The sequence below is a fragment of the Gadus morhua genome, chromosome 6, assembly GCF_902167405.1.
Source record: "Gadus morhua chromosome 6, gadMor3.0, whole genome shotgun sequence".
Classification (NCBI taxonomy): domain Eukaryota; kingdom Metazoa; phylum Chordata; class Actinopteri; order Gadiformes; family Gadidae; genus Gadus; species Gadus morhua.
In genome coordinates this window covers 1,776,266-1,797,618 of record NC_044053.1, presented here as the reverse complement: position 1 = coordinate 1,797,618, position 21,353 = coordinate 1,776,266, and the positions used below count along the sequence as shown (strand labels likewise).

The window sequence follows — 21,353 nt, the reverse complement described above, 5'->3', positions numbered from 1 at the left end:
CCACCACTATTTAAAATACGAATTCTGTCTCCACCACTTTTAAAAATGTGCAAACCAATTGCGACCGAAAAAATCCACAGCGCATTTTTGCCTGCTGAAAAAGGATCTTATATCAGTTCCAGCTTTTCTCTTGGACATTATGGAGCCAGTTAAATAGCCTTGCGACTTAAGCCTTAAATTTGTTAAATTATATTTAATTTCATGGGGAGGGGGAGGGGGAGGAGGGTGAACGTGTGCTATCTGTACACAGCGTTATAATGGAGAAGTTTCAAGACAGACAAAATTGACATTTTTATTCAGAAAATAGCCAGACCTTTTGCTTCCTGCAAAAAGCATGTTTGTGACACTGGATAACGATATGGATACATCATCTAGCCTGCATGTGGAGGGCCACATAAGAAATTGGTTTACGTAAACTTTGCTGCTAGTTTTGTTTGCTCGTGATGACCTGGCCAAAGGTTACCCACAGTCCTGAGCGATTGTGATCTGATTCTGGTTGGTGCTCCAGCTAGTATGCATTGTATATATAGACTGCAACTAGTAGCAGCTACACACGGTGCTATGCCAATGTTACTGTGTGTGTGTTAGCCACGTTAGACTTGGAGCCTGGTAGGCCTATCCTGACATAAATATGTTCTCGCATAACCTGTGTGATTATCCTAAACTGTCGACATTGGTCCTTTGCGAGTGTTTACTGGTGGTCAGGATTTGGCAGATGCAATTCTCCTCTGGGCGCTTGTTTTTTGTTTTTTCTTTTTTTAATGCAGCATAACATATGCTACCAGCAGCCCTGGCTCGTCTTCAAAAGGCTGATGTTCAGTACCTCGTTTCATTTCGTACCCCCTTTACAGTCCGGCATTGTTTGTCTGGTAAACTTTTTTGATGTCAAGATAAGTGTTAAATTGCCAAGACTGTTCTTTGTCCTGTGTGTATTAGTATTACATATCCCGAGCCAATACCCTGGTGTTTCCAACGCCGTTTTGCAAAACAAGCCAAAACACAAACTGTGGTTTTCAACTTTTATTGTTCGAATAGGAACACCTGACTAGAGCATATTGTGATGCAGCGTTGAATGGATGAACAGCTTACGTAAGGGTACCCAGCACTTTTCAAACCACACTCAAGCTTATGGTTATTGTCCCCACCACTTCTAAACACAAACTGACGCCCTTGGGTGGGAGTGTGATTAGCCGTTACAAGCTGTTTGAACTCGGCCTTTTCCTGTGTTTTCACAAGGGGGCGTGTCCACTGAGATGTATGATGGATAGATCAGCGACATTTTCCCCAGTCCACTGGGTGGGCTGGGAGGCGGATCTATCATCAGACATCTAGGTGGACACGCCCACTTGTTATGTCACTTAAACAGAGGGAAAGGAAGGTCTTCAAACGCTTATAACAGCTGATCACAGTGACACCTGGTGGCAAAATAGCATCCCTTTAAAGTTGCGTGGGACAAGAAAGAACATTTCATCAGACTAACAAATTGTTTAAAATGTTGAAGGATGAATGAATGACGAACGTATTTGGAGAAAAAACTTGTGAGCTCATCTGACATCTCGTTAAACAGGATGCCAAACGGGATGTTATTTTGGTTCTAGACTAGTCCATCTCTGTGGGACTTGATGAATCTCCACGTCAATGAAATATGAGCAGACATTTTTCTTTATGAACCTCGGAATTTATAATTTTAAACGAGACCCAAAGACATGGGAGACATGAATGAATGAAAGTCCAAAGAGAGGGGACTAATTTAACAGCTCCACTAGCTCCTCCCCTTCCCTGATCCAGGCCTTCAGCCCCGCCCAGCTCCTCCTCCTCCTCCCCCTCCTAGGTGTCGAGACGAAGATGGCCCATGCTGGCCCTCAGCTGGGCCTCGGGCCCCCCAGCCCTCCCGTCGGCCCCGGGGTCTGGCTGGGTCACTGCTCCCAGGAGGCTCCTGTAGAGGCGGGTGAAGTCGGCACTGTGCTCCAACGGCCCCCTCTCCTGGAGCTTCTGGATCTGCCGGTGCACCAGCCTGCCCTGGAACAACCTGGACCAACCCGTCTGGGATTAATGAAGCACTGTCTGATCCCAAAACTGCATTCTGTTGACACAACCCTGGTCTTTGTCACACATTTGCATCTGATACTCTCATATCTATTGTAGACTTATTCATTTTAAATTATGACAAGCTTTATATGATGGTGTTTCAATGGAAACGATACAAGCTAGGTGATGGTGCACCTATAGATGGAACAGTACTGCCGGGGTGATGGTGTTACTATAGAAACAGTTCTTGCTGGATGATGGTGTTACCATGGAAATAGTACTAGCTAGGTGATGGTGTTGCTATGGAAACAGTACTGTCTGGGTGATGGTGTTGCTATGGAAACAGTACTGTCTGGGTGATGGTGTTGCTATGGAAACAGTACTGTCTGGGTGTCTCACCAGGCGAAGTGGGGTTCAGGGAGGGGCTTGCAGAGCAGCAGGTTGAGCTGTGAAGCGTCCTTCAGGCAGGCCTGCCATTGGTTGAAGCTGTGAGCCACGACACCGTCCAGAGGCTGAGAGATGTGGCTGGTATCCCCCTGCCAGCCTACACACACACACACACACACACACACACACACACACACACACACACACACACACACACACACACACACACACACACACACAAAGGGGTTGAGTGTTTGTTTTTTTGGTATTTTTGCTGTGCACACATGTGCTACCTACCTGTTGTCCCTCCTGTCTGTCGGTTCAGTTCTCCTTGGACCATGACCATCAGCAGAGCTTTGAGGAGCGTCGGCTCAGGGCTTGCCCTCCTCAGCCAGTAGCGGGTCACAGCCACTGGGAGGCGCAGGTGAGCCGGAACTCCCTCCAGCGTCTCTTCCTCCACGCCCAACGTCTCCAGACAAACCCGCAGCCTCACAGCGCGGTCTGCCTGGAAAGTGGGAACAAAACACATGGCCAATTAAAAGACAACCGAAAAATTATCTTTTAGATGGTTTGCCTCGGATATCTCCCTCCTTAGGTTAAACACATGCTGTTTATTACATAATGCAGATGTTTTCTGAGGCTTGCAGCATGAATTCACCTAGACTAGAGTAGCCTCTCACTTACAGAATCTAATTGGTCTCAATGTGGAAGATGGAGTAAACAGGTTAAGATATGTGCTGAATAAGGCTGTTCGTGGTGTAATGCCGAATTATCTCAGTGGTTATTTCCACTATCTCCGATACACAAATGCATACTTCACTAGAGGGAGGGCCACATATGAGCCTAGAATTAGAATTAAAAGTATTGGGAAATACTTTTAATTCTAGATAAATCACTGAAAATAATCTACAATCAACCTATCATCCAGCTGAATGAGTGGGTAGGCCTACCTGCGGCAGAGAGTCCAGCCTCAGCGTCTGAGCGGCTCCTTGGACCAGCGGTCGCACCTTGACACTGGCGAGCTCCAGACCGTCCCGGTCCACCTCCTCCACCTCACCCCCCCTCTGGCCCAGCAGCAGCCCGTACCACACCTGCCGGATGTGCTTCGAGGTGAGGTTGGAGCTCTGTAGGTCGCTGCGTTCCACCTGGGTTTGTAGTTTGTTCCGCCTGTGCACAAGCAGGTCCAACACGTCACCGCTCAGCTCTCCTCTGGCCAGGGGCGCGCGGACCCAGTCGGGGACGCAGATCAACATCTCAGCGGGCAGCGGCGGAAAGGTTCCCTCGCTGAAGAACCCCCGCAGAGAGGAGCTGGGGAGCTCGTACTCCAGCATGGCCGTCTTCAGCATCTTCCGCGCCTCCATCTGCGCCTGTTGACTCATGCTGGGCATGAGTTTCATCGCTGCTGTCAGGGTGTCTTCTGCCGTCTGGTCTGTCCTGGCTCCCAGCCAACTCAGGAGGCCCACCAGGTTAGCGGCACTGAACTTCATTTTAGGACTTCCCGCTGGAAGGTATCTGGCCCACTTAACATCTCTGAGGTTCACGTAGTCGTTCCCGGCCAGCGAGGCGAAGACGGGCAGGAGCTGGCGGTCGATGTTGAAGAAGGTGCAGAAGCTGGACGTGGTGTATTGCCTGCAGGGGATGCCACGACGTGTTTCTGCACGCCACCTGAAGTGATCCAGGTGCAGAAGCCCCCCAGGAAGGTCAAAGATGTAGAAGTCGCTGTCTGTGGACAGAACCGGGCAGCACCACTCTTTGGCCAGGGCAGCCAGCTGGCAGTCGGCCTCTCCGAAGCACTTGACCATCGGCACCTTGAGCTCGTTCAGCGTCTGTCGGAAAACGTGCTTGGTGAGGGGGGGGAGGATGTTTACCTTCTTGCCCGTCAAAGCGGCGTCATGGGTCTTCTGGACCTTCCCTCTGGCCCGGTCCATGAGGGTGTCCAGTTTGATGTCACTGGTCCCCGAGCCTCCGTCCATCACCACGTACGGTTTGATTCCACAGTCGGCCAGAGTCTTGAAGAAAGCCTGGACCTCTGCCTGGAAGGCCAGGTACTCCCCGCCCTGGTTCTGGTCCAGGTTGGACGAGAAGTAGAGCAGGTAGAGCAGGTTGTTTCCATCCACCACCAGCTTGCTGTCCCTGAAGTGGATGTCCGGGGAGATCCTTCTGTTGTCCTCCAGGAGTGAAGATAAGCCCTTTACCCCCATGGTGACTGACAGGTCGAGCTCTAACTTTAAGGGTGACTGGACTGGTGAAGTTCTCACTTTACCTATCTGTGGCGACTGGACTCACCCAGAGAGGATCCCAGCTACTTTATACGCCAGCACACACACACACTACGAGTGGCTCTTTAGGTTTCGCTTCCCTGACATCGACATGACACACACACATACAAATAAACCACAACCACACTGAGAGTATCTCGTTAGGTTTCACTTTCCTGTCAGCTACAAGACATCACTTGCCCGCCCCACCCACACACATACACTGATGAGTTTTGTTTTCCGGACATTCCCAAGGTATCACTTCTTCAACTCAATAACATAACATAATAACGTGGTCATGCAGCCGAACACTTAAGGCCTATTGTACTGATCTGTATTGATCCAGTAGCAGTTTCCATATAGGCCTAGTAGGTTTGATTTGAATCGCGTCGCTCAGGTTACTTTATGCATAATGTCACTTGAGCGACGTGATTAAAATCAGTGGGTAAATACACTTTACCTCTCTCTCAAATACACACACATGACACAACTATAGCAAATACACTTTTCCCCCTCCCGCCCTCTCCCTCTCCCTCTCTCTCTCTCTATTAAAGAACATTGGTTACATAAAATAACACATAACATAGCAGCTGGGATGACAGACGTAACACAACGCAGAGACGGTGATTCAATTCAAACAACATTGAACAATAACGTTGCGTTAAGCTCACAAACATTTAGTTAACATTTACATTCACTGACTTAAGAATACGAAAATACAATGCCTGTTTATCGCTAGAAAGGTCATCAAAGTGCTACATTTTAAAATATCTTAAAAAGACAGAAGCCCGACGTACGTGACGTTCTGCTGTTTCTTGGACTAGGCGACAGGGGGCGCTGTTGGTCATTTTGGACGACCTATACTAGGGGTCTTTAACCTTTGCAACATGCAGCGCCAGTTTGGCAATTTCTCGTTAATGAGTGTGCCTTTAGCAACAATAGTTAACCCTAGTTAATAGTTAACAATAGTTAACCCTAACCCTAACCTGGTTTATGACACAGCGACCAAAAACATTTCCAGAAGGCCCCTGAATTGTAATATTTCCATATGGTCCACAATCATGCACGTTTTTTTGTTGATGTTTTTATATTTACAACATTACAAATTATGATTACATATATCCCATCTTAAAACACTTCGTTCAGAAACTCATTCAAAAACGTACTTGCACTGTGAGAAACGTAAAAAACTGACGTTGGAAACATCCACATCAATATCTTTAAGACATATCTTTAAGGCTTTGCAAAAACCATGTGAAGGCGATGCATACAGGCCACTTGCAACAATATTTTATATATCTTCTCTTTAACTAATAACATAGGTGTTAAACTATTAATTGATCCCATTTCAGAACAGTGCTTTCAGTAATTAATTTAAACAAATTTGCACTGGGAGGAAATGCCCAAAACAAAAAAATCGGTAGTAATTATTATGTTGCCCCATTGTACCGTTGAAAAAATCAAATAATAATGAAGTAAAATTTAAAAGAAAAAAAAAATGCAAGAAAAGTGCAGATGATTATGCTGCCACGTGCACACGTGCCACTGGCACTCGTGCCTAGGGTTGCCGACCCCTGACCGATACAAACCACCTCTGGAGTCGTTTGGGTGGGGATCACGTTGCCTGATGTCCTTGCGTTGTGACTGTGGTGACGTGGTGCACGGCTACGTCTGCCTCTCCATCAGAAAGATGGTGGAGGTCACACACACTGACACACACTGACACACACTGACACACACACACACACTGTGACCCACACCAGCCCATACCATGACCCCCTGACGCACCATACACTATGACATTCTCACACACACACACACACACACACACACACACACACACACACACACACACACATATACAACACACACAGCGCACACACACAACCCACACATAGACCACCTATAGTATGCTTACAGAACTTTGGTATTATAATCAACACAAAGAACATTGTTCTTTGTCGGTTTGTTTTGCCGCAGTTCGCTATCAATACAACTCATGATTCACACTTAGAAAAATCCCACAACCATAATACTTTGATGACAACAGACTCAACACTTATTGAATTATATTTAGTTCAATATATTAGTTAAATAATCCCTGCTTCCTCCCCAGTTCTGGGTTTCTGGACCGGTCCTTCCTGTCTTTGGTTCTGTAGCGTGTTCTAACCGTCACCCTAGGCCTATCAGAGATGATGAAGATTGTAAAAACCAATAGGAATAAAAGTTAGGACCACAGTCCAGATTGTGTATGGGGGCTAATATATGTTAACTAACTAGGCAATCAGATGGACAGTGGCTATACACAGTATAGCTAGTTTAGCTTTCCAACCTATTTTTGTGTAGCCCACGTTCGTGAAATGTGTGGGACAAAATGTGTGATAAACAGGAAAAGGCCCTGACACACCTGACACCTGGAATGGGGGTAATCTGGGGATTACTGTTGAACTAGGCTATGTGTTCACCCGTCTATGAAATGATACTTGATAAATCATATTCCATAAGCACTAACCTAGATTAAATCTGACACTTTGGAAGGTTTCCCAAAGATAAAGATGTGAGGAAGAAGTGTGAAGGGGCTTTGAGGAGAGAAGGATTCACTGCAAGTGATTATTCAGTTGTCTGCAGTCAACATTTTAAGCAGGGTGATTTTGACAGGACGGGTCAGATTGTCAGACTACTTGATGGTGTTATTCCATCCCTCTTCAGCTTCCCGGTTCACCTCCAAAGAGTAGGTGTATCATCATAAGGCTACAATTCATAAATTCAATATTCTGTTGTCAAACAAACTTATCCTTTTATATATTGTATTGTGTATTATGTATAATATTATGTATTATTATTTGATTTTATTATCTTGTTTTTTAAATATTAAAGTTGCTTTTTTCTTATTTTCTCTGTTCTGTAGTGTCTTTGAGCACTGTTTAAAGCACTATATAAATATAATGTATTATTATTATTATTATTATAAGGTGCTGAGGGCTGCAGAGAGGGTGAAGCTTCAACAATGCAAGCTCAAGCTCCTAAAGTGTCAACAGTCCTACACAACGTCCGAGGGGAGATTGGAACAGAGGATATATTTCTGCTTGGGGAACACATTGAGGAGACACAGTTTGGCATCGACAACCACCATTCGGACTTGCTCTCATTGGTTGTGTCGGTGTTTCATAAGCTAAGCCTACACCACATTGCCAAACTCGCCTCTCTTCAGAAAGGAAGAACAAGAGAGAAGCTGTGCAAAACAGTCCTCTTTCAGGGGTTTTAACCCTAACCCTGGCTGCTTATTGTCTTTTGAATGTCTTTTCATTAGTTCTGGTCTGATCATTTTCCTGTATATATATATTTATCTATATTATTTCCTGTCAATAAACATTCCATCAGCAGATTTGAATTATGATGATGCATTCTCATTTTAGGCAAAGTATAAGACAAAACAGTATAATTGTAACCATGAATAAGTCATCCAAGTAACAATATTTAAATGCTAACATTGTTGGGTAAGACAGAATTTGGTTTTATTCTGAATCCAGTGAATCAGATTGGTGGTTTTAGCTGATATAAAACATGTCAGGTGTTTATATATGTTTTATGTTTAAATATTTGGTTTGCTTTTTTCTAAAGCGATAGATACATATAAAACAATCACTGTAAACATAATCATTTAAGGAAAGAATGTTAATAGTAAATACAAAATATCAATACAAAGTGTCAACACAGAATAAACTGCTGCTGCAGCCGCAGTCAGTGATGCAGTCTATAAGGTCCCTAAGATATATACATATCTAATGTATTCATACATTGTTTATGCAGGATATATATGTCATATTGTTTCTTCAATTTAAAAATAGCTGACCGTTTTTTTTCCCCTTCTCAGGGATTATGCTCCCAGTTTTGATCTCGGATGTCTGGTCACTTGAAGCATATCAGAATATTCTATTAGTGTTAACCAACTATGAATAATAAAACACGCCAAACCATGTGTCCTTTATCATAGCTACACGTGTGACAAAAAACCGCATGTAAATCAGTGGTATCCAGTGAGGTATGATTAATTAAATGCGCTGACAGTTCATTGCTCCAGCCAAACGGATTACACTGAGTGGAGCGGATGACCACTCCAAGATGGCGGCCCGGGTCTCGTCAGCGCCAGTAGGCGGTAGCGTTCGATGCTCCGTCTATGATATAAGATGTCTATGGGCGAAACCCCTATTGCCCCCACCCCTGGAACACCGCCCCTTCCTGCTCACAACCACCCCTCCCTCTCCTGCTTCCTCCCCAGCTCTGGGTTTCTGGACCGGTCCTTCCTGTCTTTGGTTCTGTAGCGTGTTCTAACTGTCACCCTAGGCCTATCAGAGCCCTGATCCAGGCCTTCAGCTCCGCCCAGCTCCTCCTCCTCCTCCCCGTCCAGGCTGTTGAGGTGAAGGTTCTCCATGCTGGCCCTCAGCTGGGCCTCAGGCCCCCCAGTTCTCCTATTGGCCCCGGGGTCTGGCTGGGTCACTGCTCCCAGGAGCCTCCTGTACAGTCTCCTGAACTGGTCGTCCTGTACGATGTCCTCTGGCTCCCTCTCCTGGAGCTCCTTCTGCCGCCGGTGCACCAGCCTGCCCTGGTACAACCTGGACCAACCCGTCTGGGATTAATGAAGCACTGTCTTATCTTACCAGGACATTCTGTTGACCCCACCCTCAACTTAATCTGTCATATCTGTAACAATGTCTTATTTTTTTATTATTTTGTTACTTTTATTTATTATAATGTTTTACTGCCTGCACAGGTGCTTTTGACAGGGTGTTACTATGGTAACAGAACAAGGGCTACCCAGATGATTGTATACTGGCTAGGTGTCTTGTGTAACTATGAAAACAGTTCTTGCCAGGTGATGGAAACAGTACTGTCTGGGTGATGGTGTTGCTATCGAAACAGTACTGTCCGGGTGATGGTGTTGCTATGGAAACAGTACTGTCTGGGTGATGGTGTTGCTATGGAAACAGTACTGTCCGGGTGATGGTGTTGCTATGGAAACAGTACTGTCCGGGTGATGGTGTTGCTATGGAAACAGTACTGTCCGGGTGATGGTGTTGCTATGGAAACAGTACTGTCCGGGTGATGGTGTTGCTATGGAAACAGTACTGTCCGGGTGATGGTGTTGCTATGGAAACAGTACTTTCTGGGTGATGGTGTTGCTATGGAAACAGTACTGTCCGGGTGATGGTGTTGCTATGGAAACAGTACTGTCTGGGTGTCTCACCAGGAGAAGTGGGGTTTGGGGAGGGGCTTGCAGAGCAGCAGGTTGAGCTGGGAGGCGTCCTTCAGGCTGGCCTGCCATTGGTTGAAGCTGTGAGCCACAACAAAATATGGAGGCTCAGAGATGTGGTTGGTATCCCCCTGCCAGCCTACTCACACACACACACACACACACACACACACACACACACACACACACACACACACACACACACACACACACACGCACACGCACACACACACACAGGTGGTGAGTGTTTGCTTAGTTTTTTGCTGAGCACCACATGTGCTACCTACCTGTTGCCCCTCCTGTCCGTCGGTTCAGTTCTCCTTGGACCATGACCATCAGCAGAGCTTTGAGGAGCGTCGGCTCAGGGCTGGCTCTCCTCAGCCAGTAGCAGGTCACAGCCACTGGGAGGCGCAGCTGAGCCGGAACTCCCTCCAGCATCTCTTCCTCCACGCCCAGCGTCTCCAGACACACCTGCAGCCTCACAGCGCGGTCTGCCTGGAAGTTGGAACAAATCACGTGTCCATCTCAAGGATAACCAAGAGCTCCACTGCTGTGTTCTTTTTGGAAATAGGTCGCCGAGTCAGGATCGCTTGTAACTCATTTTATTTTGGTAAAGGTTTGGACTAGTCTCTATGAAGCAAAAGGAGGGGAATTTTATAGGCACGCATGTAGATACGCTTAGTTGGGCATGTGATGGATGCGTTACCTGGAGCATTCTAGCCCCCTGGGCTATGTGTTGTGACTTATCTACTGGGCAGGCGTTGATTAAGTTATGTGCTCTGATTGGCTAAGCATGGTGCTGAACTCCCGCCTCCTGGATAACCGTGTGTGTCTCTATGCTGCTCTCTTGTGGCTATGTGTTGGTATTGCAACTTTGTTTGTGGCCCTGAACGTCTGAGTTTGTCGAACTCCTGGGCCGCTCGTCTCTCTAGAATTGGTAGATGAATGAATGGCCTCTTGTACGGGCCGGACGCCTCCCTGGGCTCAGGATCCCTCCCTAGGATGGGAAAGAAGCCTCTCTAGTCGCCAAGGACATATGTGCCCTGTTGGGATGAATGTGTGAATTATGTCGCACCACTTGTTAGCCTCAGATGATTCCTTCTATATATTCAACACAAGCTGTTTATTACATAATTCACATGATTTATGAGACTTGCAGCATGCATAGACCTACTACCCTCCCACTTTGAGAATTTAAATTGTCTCAATGTGGATGACAGTCAACCAGGCTAGCTAATAAGGCTGTTAATGGTAAAGTGCCAAGCTATCTCAGGGGGGGTTTCAACTGTCTCAGATACACATGCCTGCTCCACCACAGGGAGGGACACATATTTTGGTGAAAAAAGTTATTAAGGGAATTAAAGCATATCACTTGAAAAACTTCTACCCGGATAAAATGTAACAGTTAATGAAACTAAATTATAGTAGTATTCAGTTGAAGTACTCATTGGATTTAGACTGGTATTTTAAAGTTGCTGCTGCCATGTATGCCTTCTTATTACTTGGTGTTGCTGCTATAATCAATCTATTGTCCATCTTTGCTCCATCTATTGTCCATCTAATGTCCATCCATCTTCCATCCATCATCCAGCTGAATGAGTCGGTAGGCCTACCTGGGGCAGAGAGTCCAGCCTCAGCGTCCGAGCGGCTCCTTGGACCAGCGGTTGTACCTTGACACTGATGAGCTCCAGACCGACCCGGTCCACCTCCTCCACCTCACCACCCCCCTGGCCCAGCAGCAGCCCGTACAACACCCGCCGGATGGGCCGCGAGGCGAGGTTGGAGCTCTGTGGGGCGTGGCGCTCCACCTGGGTTGGCAATATCTTCCTCTTGTGCACCAACAGGTCCAGGATGTCGGCCCCCAGCTCTCCTCTGGCCAGGGGCGTGCGGACCCAGTCGGGGACGCAGCTCAACATCTTAGCAGGCAGCGAGGGAACGGTTCCCTGGCTGAAGAACCCCCCCAGAGAGGAGCTGAGGAGGCGATATTCCAGCATGGACTTCTGCACCCCCGTCTGCAACTCCGTCCGTGCCTGTTCACTCATGTGGGGCATGAGATCCATTGCTGCTGTCAAGGTGTCTTCTGTCGTCTGGAAGCCTCTCATCCAACTCAGGAGTCTCTCCAGGCGGGCGGTCTGAGACAACTCCATCTGTCTTCCTGCAAGAACATTTTGGTCCCAGTTTATTTCTTTGAGGTTGACGTAGTCGTTCCCTGCCAACGATGCGAAGACGGGCAGCAGCTGGCGGTCGATGTTGAAGAAGGTGCAGAAGCTGGACGTGGTGTATCGCCTGCAGGGGATGTACCTCCTGGCCCCACTTGTTTTAATGGAGTCCCACTGGAAGTGATGCAGGGGTAGAACCCCCTCTGGAAGGTCAAAGACGAAGAAGTCAGTGTCTCCGGACAGCAACGGGCAGGACCACTCTTTGGCCAGGACAGCCAGCTGGCCGTCAGCCTCTCCGAAGCACTTGACCAGCGATACCTCCATATCGCTCAGCGTCTGTTCGAACACTGACAAGATGAAGTTTGGAAGGATGTCCCTCCTCTTGCCCGTCAGAGCGGCGCACTGGGCCCTCCGGACCTTCCCTCTGGCCCGGTCCATCCTGGTGTCCAGCCTGATGTCACTGGTCCCCGAGCCTCCGTCCATCACCACGTACGGTTTGATTCCACAGTCAGCTAGAGCCTTGAAGAGAGCCTGGACCTGGACCTGGAAGGCCAGGTACTCCCCGCCGTGGTTCTGGTCCAGGTTGGACGTAAAATACAGCCGGTAGGCCAGGTTATTGCCGTCCACTAGTAGCTTGCTGTCCCTGAAGAGGATGTCCTGGTAGATCTGGCTGTAGTCCTCCAGCAGCGAGCACAAGCCCTTCACCCCCATAGCAACTGACAGCTCTAACTTCACCTGTCTATGGTGACTGGACTAACCCAGAGAGGATTCCAGCTCCTTTATACACCACACACCCACACACACCCACACACACACGTGCACTGGGAGTGGCTCCTTAGTTCTCTCTAGGTTTCACTTTCCTGACATCAACATGATAAGACATCATCAACTCCAACAACTGTAATAACCTGGTCACATGTCACATCAAATTTAGATTTACGTGGTCGTCCCTGACCGATGAAGTGAGGACGGGCAGCAGATGGTGGTCGATGTTGAAGAGGGCTCAGAAGCTGGATGTGGTGTATAGCTTTCAGGGGATGTAGCCTCTGACCAGACTGGTCTTAACTGAGTCCCAACCAACTGAGTTCGACCCGGTTCTTGAGGGGGTCCAGTTTGGTGTCACTGCTGCCCGAGCCTCCGTCCATCACCACGCACGGTTTGATTCCACGGTCGGCCAGAGTCTTGAAGAAAGCCAGGACCTCCGCCGTGGTTCTGGTCCAGGTTGGCCATGTTGTGGAGGAGGTGGGCCAGGCTACTGCCGTCCACCACTAGCTTGCTGTTCCAGAAGCGGACGTCCTGGTAGATCTGTCTGTAGTCCTCCAGCAGCGAGCACAAGCCCTTCACCCCCATGGTGTGAAGGTCCGTCAGAACTCATAGGTGATAGGCTGATAGGTCAAGTTATAGATCTATGGTGACTGGACCTACCAAAAGAGGATCCCAAATCTCTCTCTCTCACTCACACACACACACACACACACACACACACACACACACACACACACACACACACACACACACACACACACACACACACACACACACACACACACACACACACACACACCTTCACTGAGAGTGGCTCCTTTGTTCTCTATAGGTTTCACTTTCCTCAGCAGGATATGACATCCACTGTAATGACCTGGTATGCATAGTGTATTGATGTTATAGTCAGGGGTGCACATAACTTCTTTATAGAGTTACTCGGTTGAGTACCAGGAGATGGTGTTTGGTACGCACCCCAGACATAGCTCCACACGTAACATCGGAACATCATCAAACTGCAGCAGCTCGACCACGAGCGTTTCATTATCTGACAAAAGGAACTTTGCGATCAGCTGATTTTGCGCAGTTCTCCAGTGTGTGCGCGGTGCACAGCTCAAACAGCGCACATGAGCGCACGCACATTTCATTGCGCTTATCATTCGTTTCGAGCAACGGCACATCTTGGTGCCACTTTTTCGAAAAAACAACAACATTTTCTTCTGCTCCATTTGCCTTTTCTTTGCAGGCGGCGAACGCACAGGTAGCTGCTCAATGTATTTAGTTGTTTCGTTGTTGTTTTTTCGAAACAATGCGTACTTGCGTACCAGTTATGTGCACCCCTGGTTATAGCATCAGTATTAGAAGACATATATTTGTATATGAATTGAGTCACGTCGTCGGTCTGACTAGCCTACTTTATGGAAGAATAGGCTACGTGAGATTTATCAATAATGCGTTCTGTGGTGAGCTGCCCCACAGATTTATGATGCTCAGTGCTTAATGGAATTCAACTGGCGGTCTTGACGTTAACGCAAACCTGTCTCCTCCGATCAGCATCACCTTAGGCATACATTGATGTTGCCATTATCACCCCTGTTAATATTATCATCCCACGAAGCAGAAGGGCCGGCTCTAGCCCTTTGGTAGCCCTAGGCGAGATTGAGTTTTGCGCCCCCCGTTCCCATAGCGAGTGTTGCCCTGTTAATTGACATTACTATACTTAACATCACTGAAGACACATATTAACTGATATATCTTTACTTTGCTTAGCATTTTTTTACCCACTTATAGCTGTAGCCTACTATACTACATTGCAACTCAACACTATGTGATGCGCATGGACAACAAACAACCGGGAAGTTTCAGAACATTTTCTTTAAATTATTTTAAATAACTTATTACACTCTCAAATCTGTTTCAAAGTATCGATGAACTCCATGAGGGGAATCTTTAAAAAGCTAAATATGGCTAAAATATGGTCTACCTCGAAATGAAAGATGCTCAATAATATTTAAAATTAAATTAACTATTAATTGTGGAAATAAAAAGACTAAAAATAAGCAGAAGGGTCAGCTCTAATGAATTGTATACAAAAATACTATGAAGCATACTCAGACTTTAGACCTATATTTTGAGAATCAATGTACGTCGAGGTTGATCAATGCAGCAGCTGAGCATTTGACGTCTTGCCCCACGTAACGTAACGTCTTGCTTGATTTACAAAAATCATCAATTAAATCGAATAATCTGGTTGACAACTAAACATGTGGCTGAGGGGGCGCCCTAGGATGACCATGTTTAATAAACCAAATTTTATTCGTTTTATTTCGCTTGTTTTTTCGAGTTCTAGGATTAGTGGGAATTAAGGGCGCCACTAGAGGGCGCCACTAGAGGGCGCCGCCAACACATTTGCCGCCCAAGGCAATCGCCTAGTTCACTTATAGCAATCGTCGGGATGTCCTGGAGAAACGTGATGGCCTTTTGATGCTCCTCCATCTTGAGCCTGCGGAGGGCGGTTAACTGATGACATGGGGTCAAAAAACCGATGAGGAGTGGGGCGGAGTAGCCTACATCTATACTCCTTTCTCTGAGCGATTGGAGCCTCCTCATGCCGCTCAGGAAACCGTGGTGGAGACTTTAGGACAACACGGAGGAAAGAGCGGACAAGCTGCTGACAGGTTCTGATTTTATTGATTATATCATGAATTACATTGAATAAGTGCATTGTAAAAACAATGTGTGTGTATATATATATATATATATATATATATATATATATACACACACACACACACACACACACACACACACACACACACACACACACACACACACACACACACACACACACACACACACACACACACACACACACACACACACACACACACACACACACACACACACACACACAGTGGTAGGCTGTAGAGGCAGGTAGATTTTATTTTTTAAAAGCCAGTTATTTCATGGATACTATGCATCCTGACTAAGTCCCCTCAGCCTTTGGAATTAAAATAGCCCCACTTCATCAAATACCTTTCACTATACCTACAGATTGTCATGGTTTTATTTCGGTTAGCCGATTAGCTGGTTTGATTTGCATTGAGAAGTCATTGGGCTAACTAACAACTGAGCAACCCTTTCTCATCAAAATTACGTTCCCAGAGAACTATTCGGCATTCTCAATTACGTTTGTCTAAAAAACGTATTTTGTCCGTGATTACGTTTTATTGAACATATTTTAATGACCTCGCCGGTGACATAGCGATGTCGAGTCATTAGTAATTGAAGAAACTTTTAATGGACCAAAACCAGGTCACTGACCCGTAACCAACGGCAGAAATCCCACCCAAAACAAACCCCGGTTACCCCGGCAACCCCCAACACGGTCTCACTCACGTGAGACCGTGTTGGGGGATGCAGCAGAAAGCGTGTAGCCTACTGTACTGTACTGCACAGTATCAGTAGCCCTATACAGTGGGCCTATATTAGGGAATGATTCCCGTCGGTCAGACTTCTTCATGGTACGGCCGGACCCCTTCAGGGGCCCCTGGACACTCCTTAACTCAGAGACCCCCCCAACCCCTCCCCCACACACACACACTTTACAAATCAGATTGTAATTTAAAAAATAAAATAGTAATTTTATTAAATTACATCTTAGAAAAAACATTTCATATTATGTTGAAATGTATTTTGGCAAGATATATCATTAAGTAGTCAAAGGTCTTCCCCACAGAGTCACACATTGTTCTTAAGAAGCTTTATAGAATATATTCATACGCTGACGTTTTCAGAGTAGGCTGGAGTTCCTCACGCATTTGACAAGTTTTACAACAATGACGCCCGCCAGGAATGTCCCGACATCGTGAAATGAAAGTGAAATGTCGAGAAGCATAGCTCAGGACACGCCAACACACCAAGATTCAAAGTGCACAGCGAGGCGACACACTGATCTAACAGCTGCCCTATTGCCCCCACCCCTGGAACACCGCCCCTTCCTGCTCACAACCACCCCTCCCTCTCCTGCTTCCTCCACAGCTCTGGGTTTCTGGACCGGTCCTTCCTGTCTTTGGTTCTGTAGCGTGTTCTAACCGTCACCCTAGGCCTATCAGAGCCCTGATCCAGGCCTGCAGCCCAGCCCAGCTCCTCCTCCTCCTCCTCATCCTGGGTGTTGAGGTGAAGGTGGTCCATGCTGGCCCTCAGCTGGGCCTCAGGCCCCCCAGTTCTCCTATTGGCCCCGGGGTCTGGCTGGGTCACTGCTCCCAGGAGCCTCCTGTACAGTCTCCTGAACTGGTCGTCCTGTACGATGTCCTCTGGCTCCCTCTCCTGGAGCTGCTTCTGCCGCCGGTGCACCAGCCTGCCCTGGTACAACCTGGACCATCCCGTCTGGGATCAATGAAGCACTGTCTTATCTTAAAACTACATTCTCTTGACCCCCCCTCCCTCAACCCTCTATGTCACAAAGCTTTATACTTTAAAAGTCCTCAGTATATCACTGTTAAGATATCAGTCTTGTTATGTTGTCCTGTTATTTAAAGTTACTTCAGACTTTATATGCTGGTTTAAATATGGATACAGTAATGACTAGTTATGGTTTTGCTATGCAATCAGTACTGACTAGGTGATGGTGTTGCCATTGAGTCAGTACTGTCTTGGAGATGGTGTTACGATGGAAACAGTACTGCTGGTTGATGGTGTTGCTATGGAAACATTCATTTCTGGGTGATGGTGTTGCTATGAAAACAGTACTGACCCGGTGATGCTGTTACTACGGAAAAGGTACTCTCTGGTTAATGGTGTTGCTATGGAAACAGTACTATCCGGGTGATGGTGTGGCTATGGAAACAGTACTGTCTGGGTGATGGTGTTGCTATGGAAACAGTACTGTCTGGGTGATGGTGTGGCTATGGAAACAGTACTGTCTGGGTGATGGTGTTGCTATGGAAACAGTACTGACTGGGTGATGGTGTTGCTATGGAAACAGTACTGTCTGGGTGTCTCACCAGGCGTAGTGGGGTTCAGGGAGGGGCTTGCAGAGCAGCAGGTTGAGCTGGGAGGCGTCCTTCAGGCATGGATACATGGATACAGTAATGACTAGTTATGGTTTTGCTATGCAATCAGTACTGACTAGGTGATGGTGTTGCCATTGAGTCAGTACTGTCTTGGAGATGGTGTTACGATGGAAACAGTACTGCTGGTTGATGGTGTTGCTATGGAAACATTCATTTCTGGGTGATGGTGTTGCTATGAAAACAGTACTGACCCGGTGATGCTGTTACTACGGAAAAGGTACTCTCTGGTTAATGGTGTTGCTATGGAAACAGTACTATCCGGGTGATGGTGTGGCTATGGAAACAGTACTGTCTGGGTGATGGTGTTGCTATGGAAACAGTACTGTCTGGGTGACGGTGTGGCTATGGAAACAGTACTGTCTGGGTGATGGTGTTGCTATGGAAACAGTACTGACTGGGTGATGGTGTTGCTATGGAAACAGTACTGTCTGGGTGTCTCACCAGGCGTAGTGGGGTTCAGGGAGGGGCTTGCAGAGCAGCAGGTTGAGCTGGGAGGCGTCCTTCAGGCAGGCCCGCCATTGGTTGAGGCTGTGAGCCACGACACCATCCATAGGCTGAGAGTGGTGGTTGGTATATCCCTGCCAGCCTTCACACACACACACACACACACACACACACACACACACACACACACACACACACACACACACACACACACACACACACACACACACACACACACACACACACACACACACACACACACACACACACACACACACTGGGAGTGGCTTCGCAGTTCTCTTTAAGTTTCGCTTTCCAATCAATGATTGAGTCCCGTGGTCAGACCAGGCACGGCGCCAGGATTCCGGTTGTGGATGGGCCAGACCAATTGTGGGTGGTGCTTAAATTAAAAACGTCATCAAATCCCTGTTTAACCTAATGCAAATGACTGACTAATATACTGTTATATTATCTGTGCATAATAGCTTGATGCTCTTTAAATATTTTATTGCATTGTAAAAAGTTTCGGTGCATAGGACGGACCTATCCGCGATCACTCGCGGATTTCACCGTCTCTCCATTTCGAACTGCTCATGTTGATATCGCTGCGTTATTGTCTCTGTTGTAGAGATAACGCAGGCAGCAACACCTCTACCTGTACCCCTGCGCCTCCTCTTCTTCCGCGGGGCGTCTAATCGCATTTACATAAAAAGGAAACCGCCAGTGTGTAGGGTCCGGGAGTGTAAAGACGACTCTATACTGACCAAAGAAGAGCGCTTTGGAATCTCCATTGCGCACCATACCTGGCTGTGCTTTAGCGCGTCACTCCATAGATCCAAGGTAGACTGTAAAAGTGATCAGGAATCGAATATTTCCCACATAGTTTAGTTATGCTCGTATAACACGAGGCCGACTATTTCAGAATTCTGTTTAGCCTAATTGTTCTAAGTTTTCAACAATATTTCGATATCATTAGCAACAGCATGAGCTTGGCTTATTATAAAAAGAAGATGCATTCAATTGTAGCCTAGGCTACTACGAGATAATAACTATATCCTTCCGCGATTTCACGGTCATCCACGAAGATAACAGCCCTTTAACGCAAATCGGATCAAGCATCAATATCAACAAAGATTGCCGCATTGTAAAAATAAAGCATTTCAGAATAGAAGAAAGAAAAGTTTTGGATGGTCCTAGTTCCGATACGAGAGTTTTCCGACCATTTTAAACATTGCACGTATTTATCCACCAAAGCACCATACTACACAGATCACAGCGCATTTCCCTCTCGGATGGCTCTACCATCTCAAACAAATGACATTAAAATACTCTTGAATTTTAATGTTAAACTTCTGGGACGCTATATGCCTTTAACGCATTACATTGCCAATATTACGTCCTTCTTTATAATATTCATACACGTTGTCTTCCCTATAAAACGTTTATTTTTATTTTTATTGAGAACCAGAGAAGAACCGAAAGTGGAACAACGCCCGGATCCCGACTCCCTGGGAAACGAAACTCTCCAACAAAACAACAAACGAATCCCTAATCACAAAGTGGCCTGGTTTGCATGTTATTACTGAACGAAACACAAGTTCCTTTATAATTGTCTATATATATATAGGCCTATCTGGAATAGAAAACCGCAACGACGCCTGAACAGCTGATCTCCTTTCAGCTGTTCACGCCCATAAACGCACACAAACTCTCTCTCTGTTTCATACTTAGTGTAATATAAGCAGTTTACTAGCGTGGATGCTAGTATAACTAATTATATATCAACTGCTCTGTGTTTGTTGTACGTACGACATGTGTGTGTTGGTTTGCTGTCTCATTCTGCCCTCTAGTGGCACCTAGATGTAATCTTTATCAGCCAGATGGTGGAGGACACACACACACACACACACACACACACCCACACCCACACCCACACACAGTAACATAGTGTATGTTTCAGAACTTCATTGTAGCAGTAGAAAGAAAGTGTTGCCCACTCAGGCTCCATATGTATCTCTTTTTAATTTGGAATATGTTTCGGCCCTCAAGCCTTCTTTAAGATTAGCAAGAAGAAATATGCCCTACATGTCATATAGGCCACACCCCCTCAACACATCCGGTGGTGATTGGACAATCATGTTCTACCAGGGAGGAAACAATCAAGAGGCCTTCAGCCATTCAAAACCCTTGAACCAAAAGTGACAGAAAATATAGCCAATACAATCACTGCAAGTAACGTGACAAGAACATAATGTATCATCTCACATACAAATATTTTATATAAAATAATAAAGGTTTGGCCTCAGCTCTAAATGTATATCAAAAATAATTCAATAATAAATAGAGGTAAATTACAAAGATCCCTTTGAGTCACAAAACATATTCCTGAGGTGACACGGTTCTCCGACGGTTCTCCGACAGAAGAACCTCTGGACAGAACTTCAGTAACATTATAATCCATACAGACGGGGTCAGTGAGGTTCATGGTTTGGTTTGCTGCGGTTCGCTATCAACACAACTCAAGATTCACACTGACAAAAAGCCCACAACCATAATATTGTAATGACAACAGAGCACACAGACCTAAGCAAATATATTGCTGAAATACCACTAAGAGGTTGATTAAATAATGAAAATATGACTAACTGCTTATAACACTATAGTTTTCTTTTATCACAGACACATATATTGGTAGATGTTATTTTCTTTACCTTCACATGTTTCGACGGATATATTGTGGGCAGGATCGGTTCTTTAAGTCTCTCACAGAAATCATGAAGGTCAAACAGAACAACATTGCAAAAATTCAAACGAGCTGGCAAAAGAAATTAAAAATATCAAAGTGGGTAAGGACGAAATATTAATATCACATGACGTCGTCTCACTCTTCACCAACACACCAGTAGAAGCAACTTTTCAAAAAATACAGCAACGGCCATAAAACGGACAAAAACCTCAAGAATTGCACAAATTTGACAGTACAAGACAT

The 21,353-nt window shown here is 46.2% G+C and overlaps 3 protein-coding genes across 3 annotated transcripts; all 3 read right to left on the bottom strand.

Moving 5' to 3' along the window:
- Nucleotides 1-1,005: 1,005 nt before the first annotated feature.
- Nucleotides 1,006-4,815, bottom strand: LOC115545502 (protein asteroid homolog 1). Its single transcript, XM_030358766.1, has 4 exons — nucleotides 3,366-4,815; nucleotides 2,713-2,920; nucleotides 2,428-2,572; nucleotides 1,006-2,029 (listed from the first exon to the last, which is right to left on the bottom strand). Exons 1-4 carry the CDS (start codon nucleotides 4,614-4,616, stop codon nucleotides 1,828-1,830), a joined length of 1,806 nt encoding a protein of 601 aa, XP_030214626.1. The 5' UTR covers nucleotides 4,617-4,815; the 3' UTR covers nucleotides 1,006-1,827.
- Nucleotides 4,816-8,897: 4,082 nt separating this feature from the next.
- LOC115545495 (protein asteroid homolog 1-like) lies at nucleotides 8,898-12,836 on the bottom strand. Its single transcript, XM_030358753.1, has 4 exons — nucleotides 11,538-12,836; nucleotides 10,212-10,419; nucleotides 9,919-10,063; nucleotides 8,898-9,286 (listed from the first exon to the last, which is right to left on the bottom strand). Exons 1-4 carry the CDS (start codon nucleotides 12,792-12,794, stop codon nucleotides 8,917-8,919), a joined length of 1,980 nt encoding a protein of 659 aa, XP_030214613.1. The 5' UTR covers nucleotides 12,795-12,836; the 3' UTR covers nucleotides 8,898-8,916.
- Nucleotides 12,837-16,835: 3,999 nt separating this feature from the next.
- LOC115545541 (protein asteroid homolog 1-like) lies at nucleotides 16,836-18,505 on the bottom strand. Its single transcript, XM_030358837.1, has 2 exons — nucleotides 18,362-18,505; nucleotides 16,836-17,220 (listed from the first exon to the last, which is right to left on the bottom strand). The coding sequence occupies exons 1-2, from the start codon at nucleotides 18,469-18,471 to the stop codon at nucleotides 16,851-16,853; spliced, it is 480 nt and encodes a 159-aa protein (XP_030214697.1). The 5' UTR covers nucleotides 18,472-18,505; the 3' UTR covers nucleotides 16,836-16,850.
- Between the last annotated feature and the right edge of the window lie 2,848 nt (nucleotides 18,506-21,353).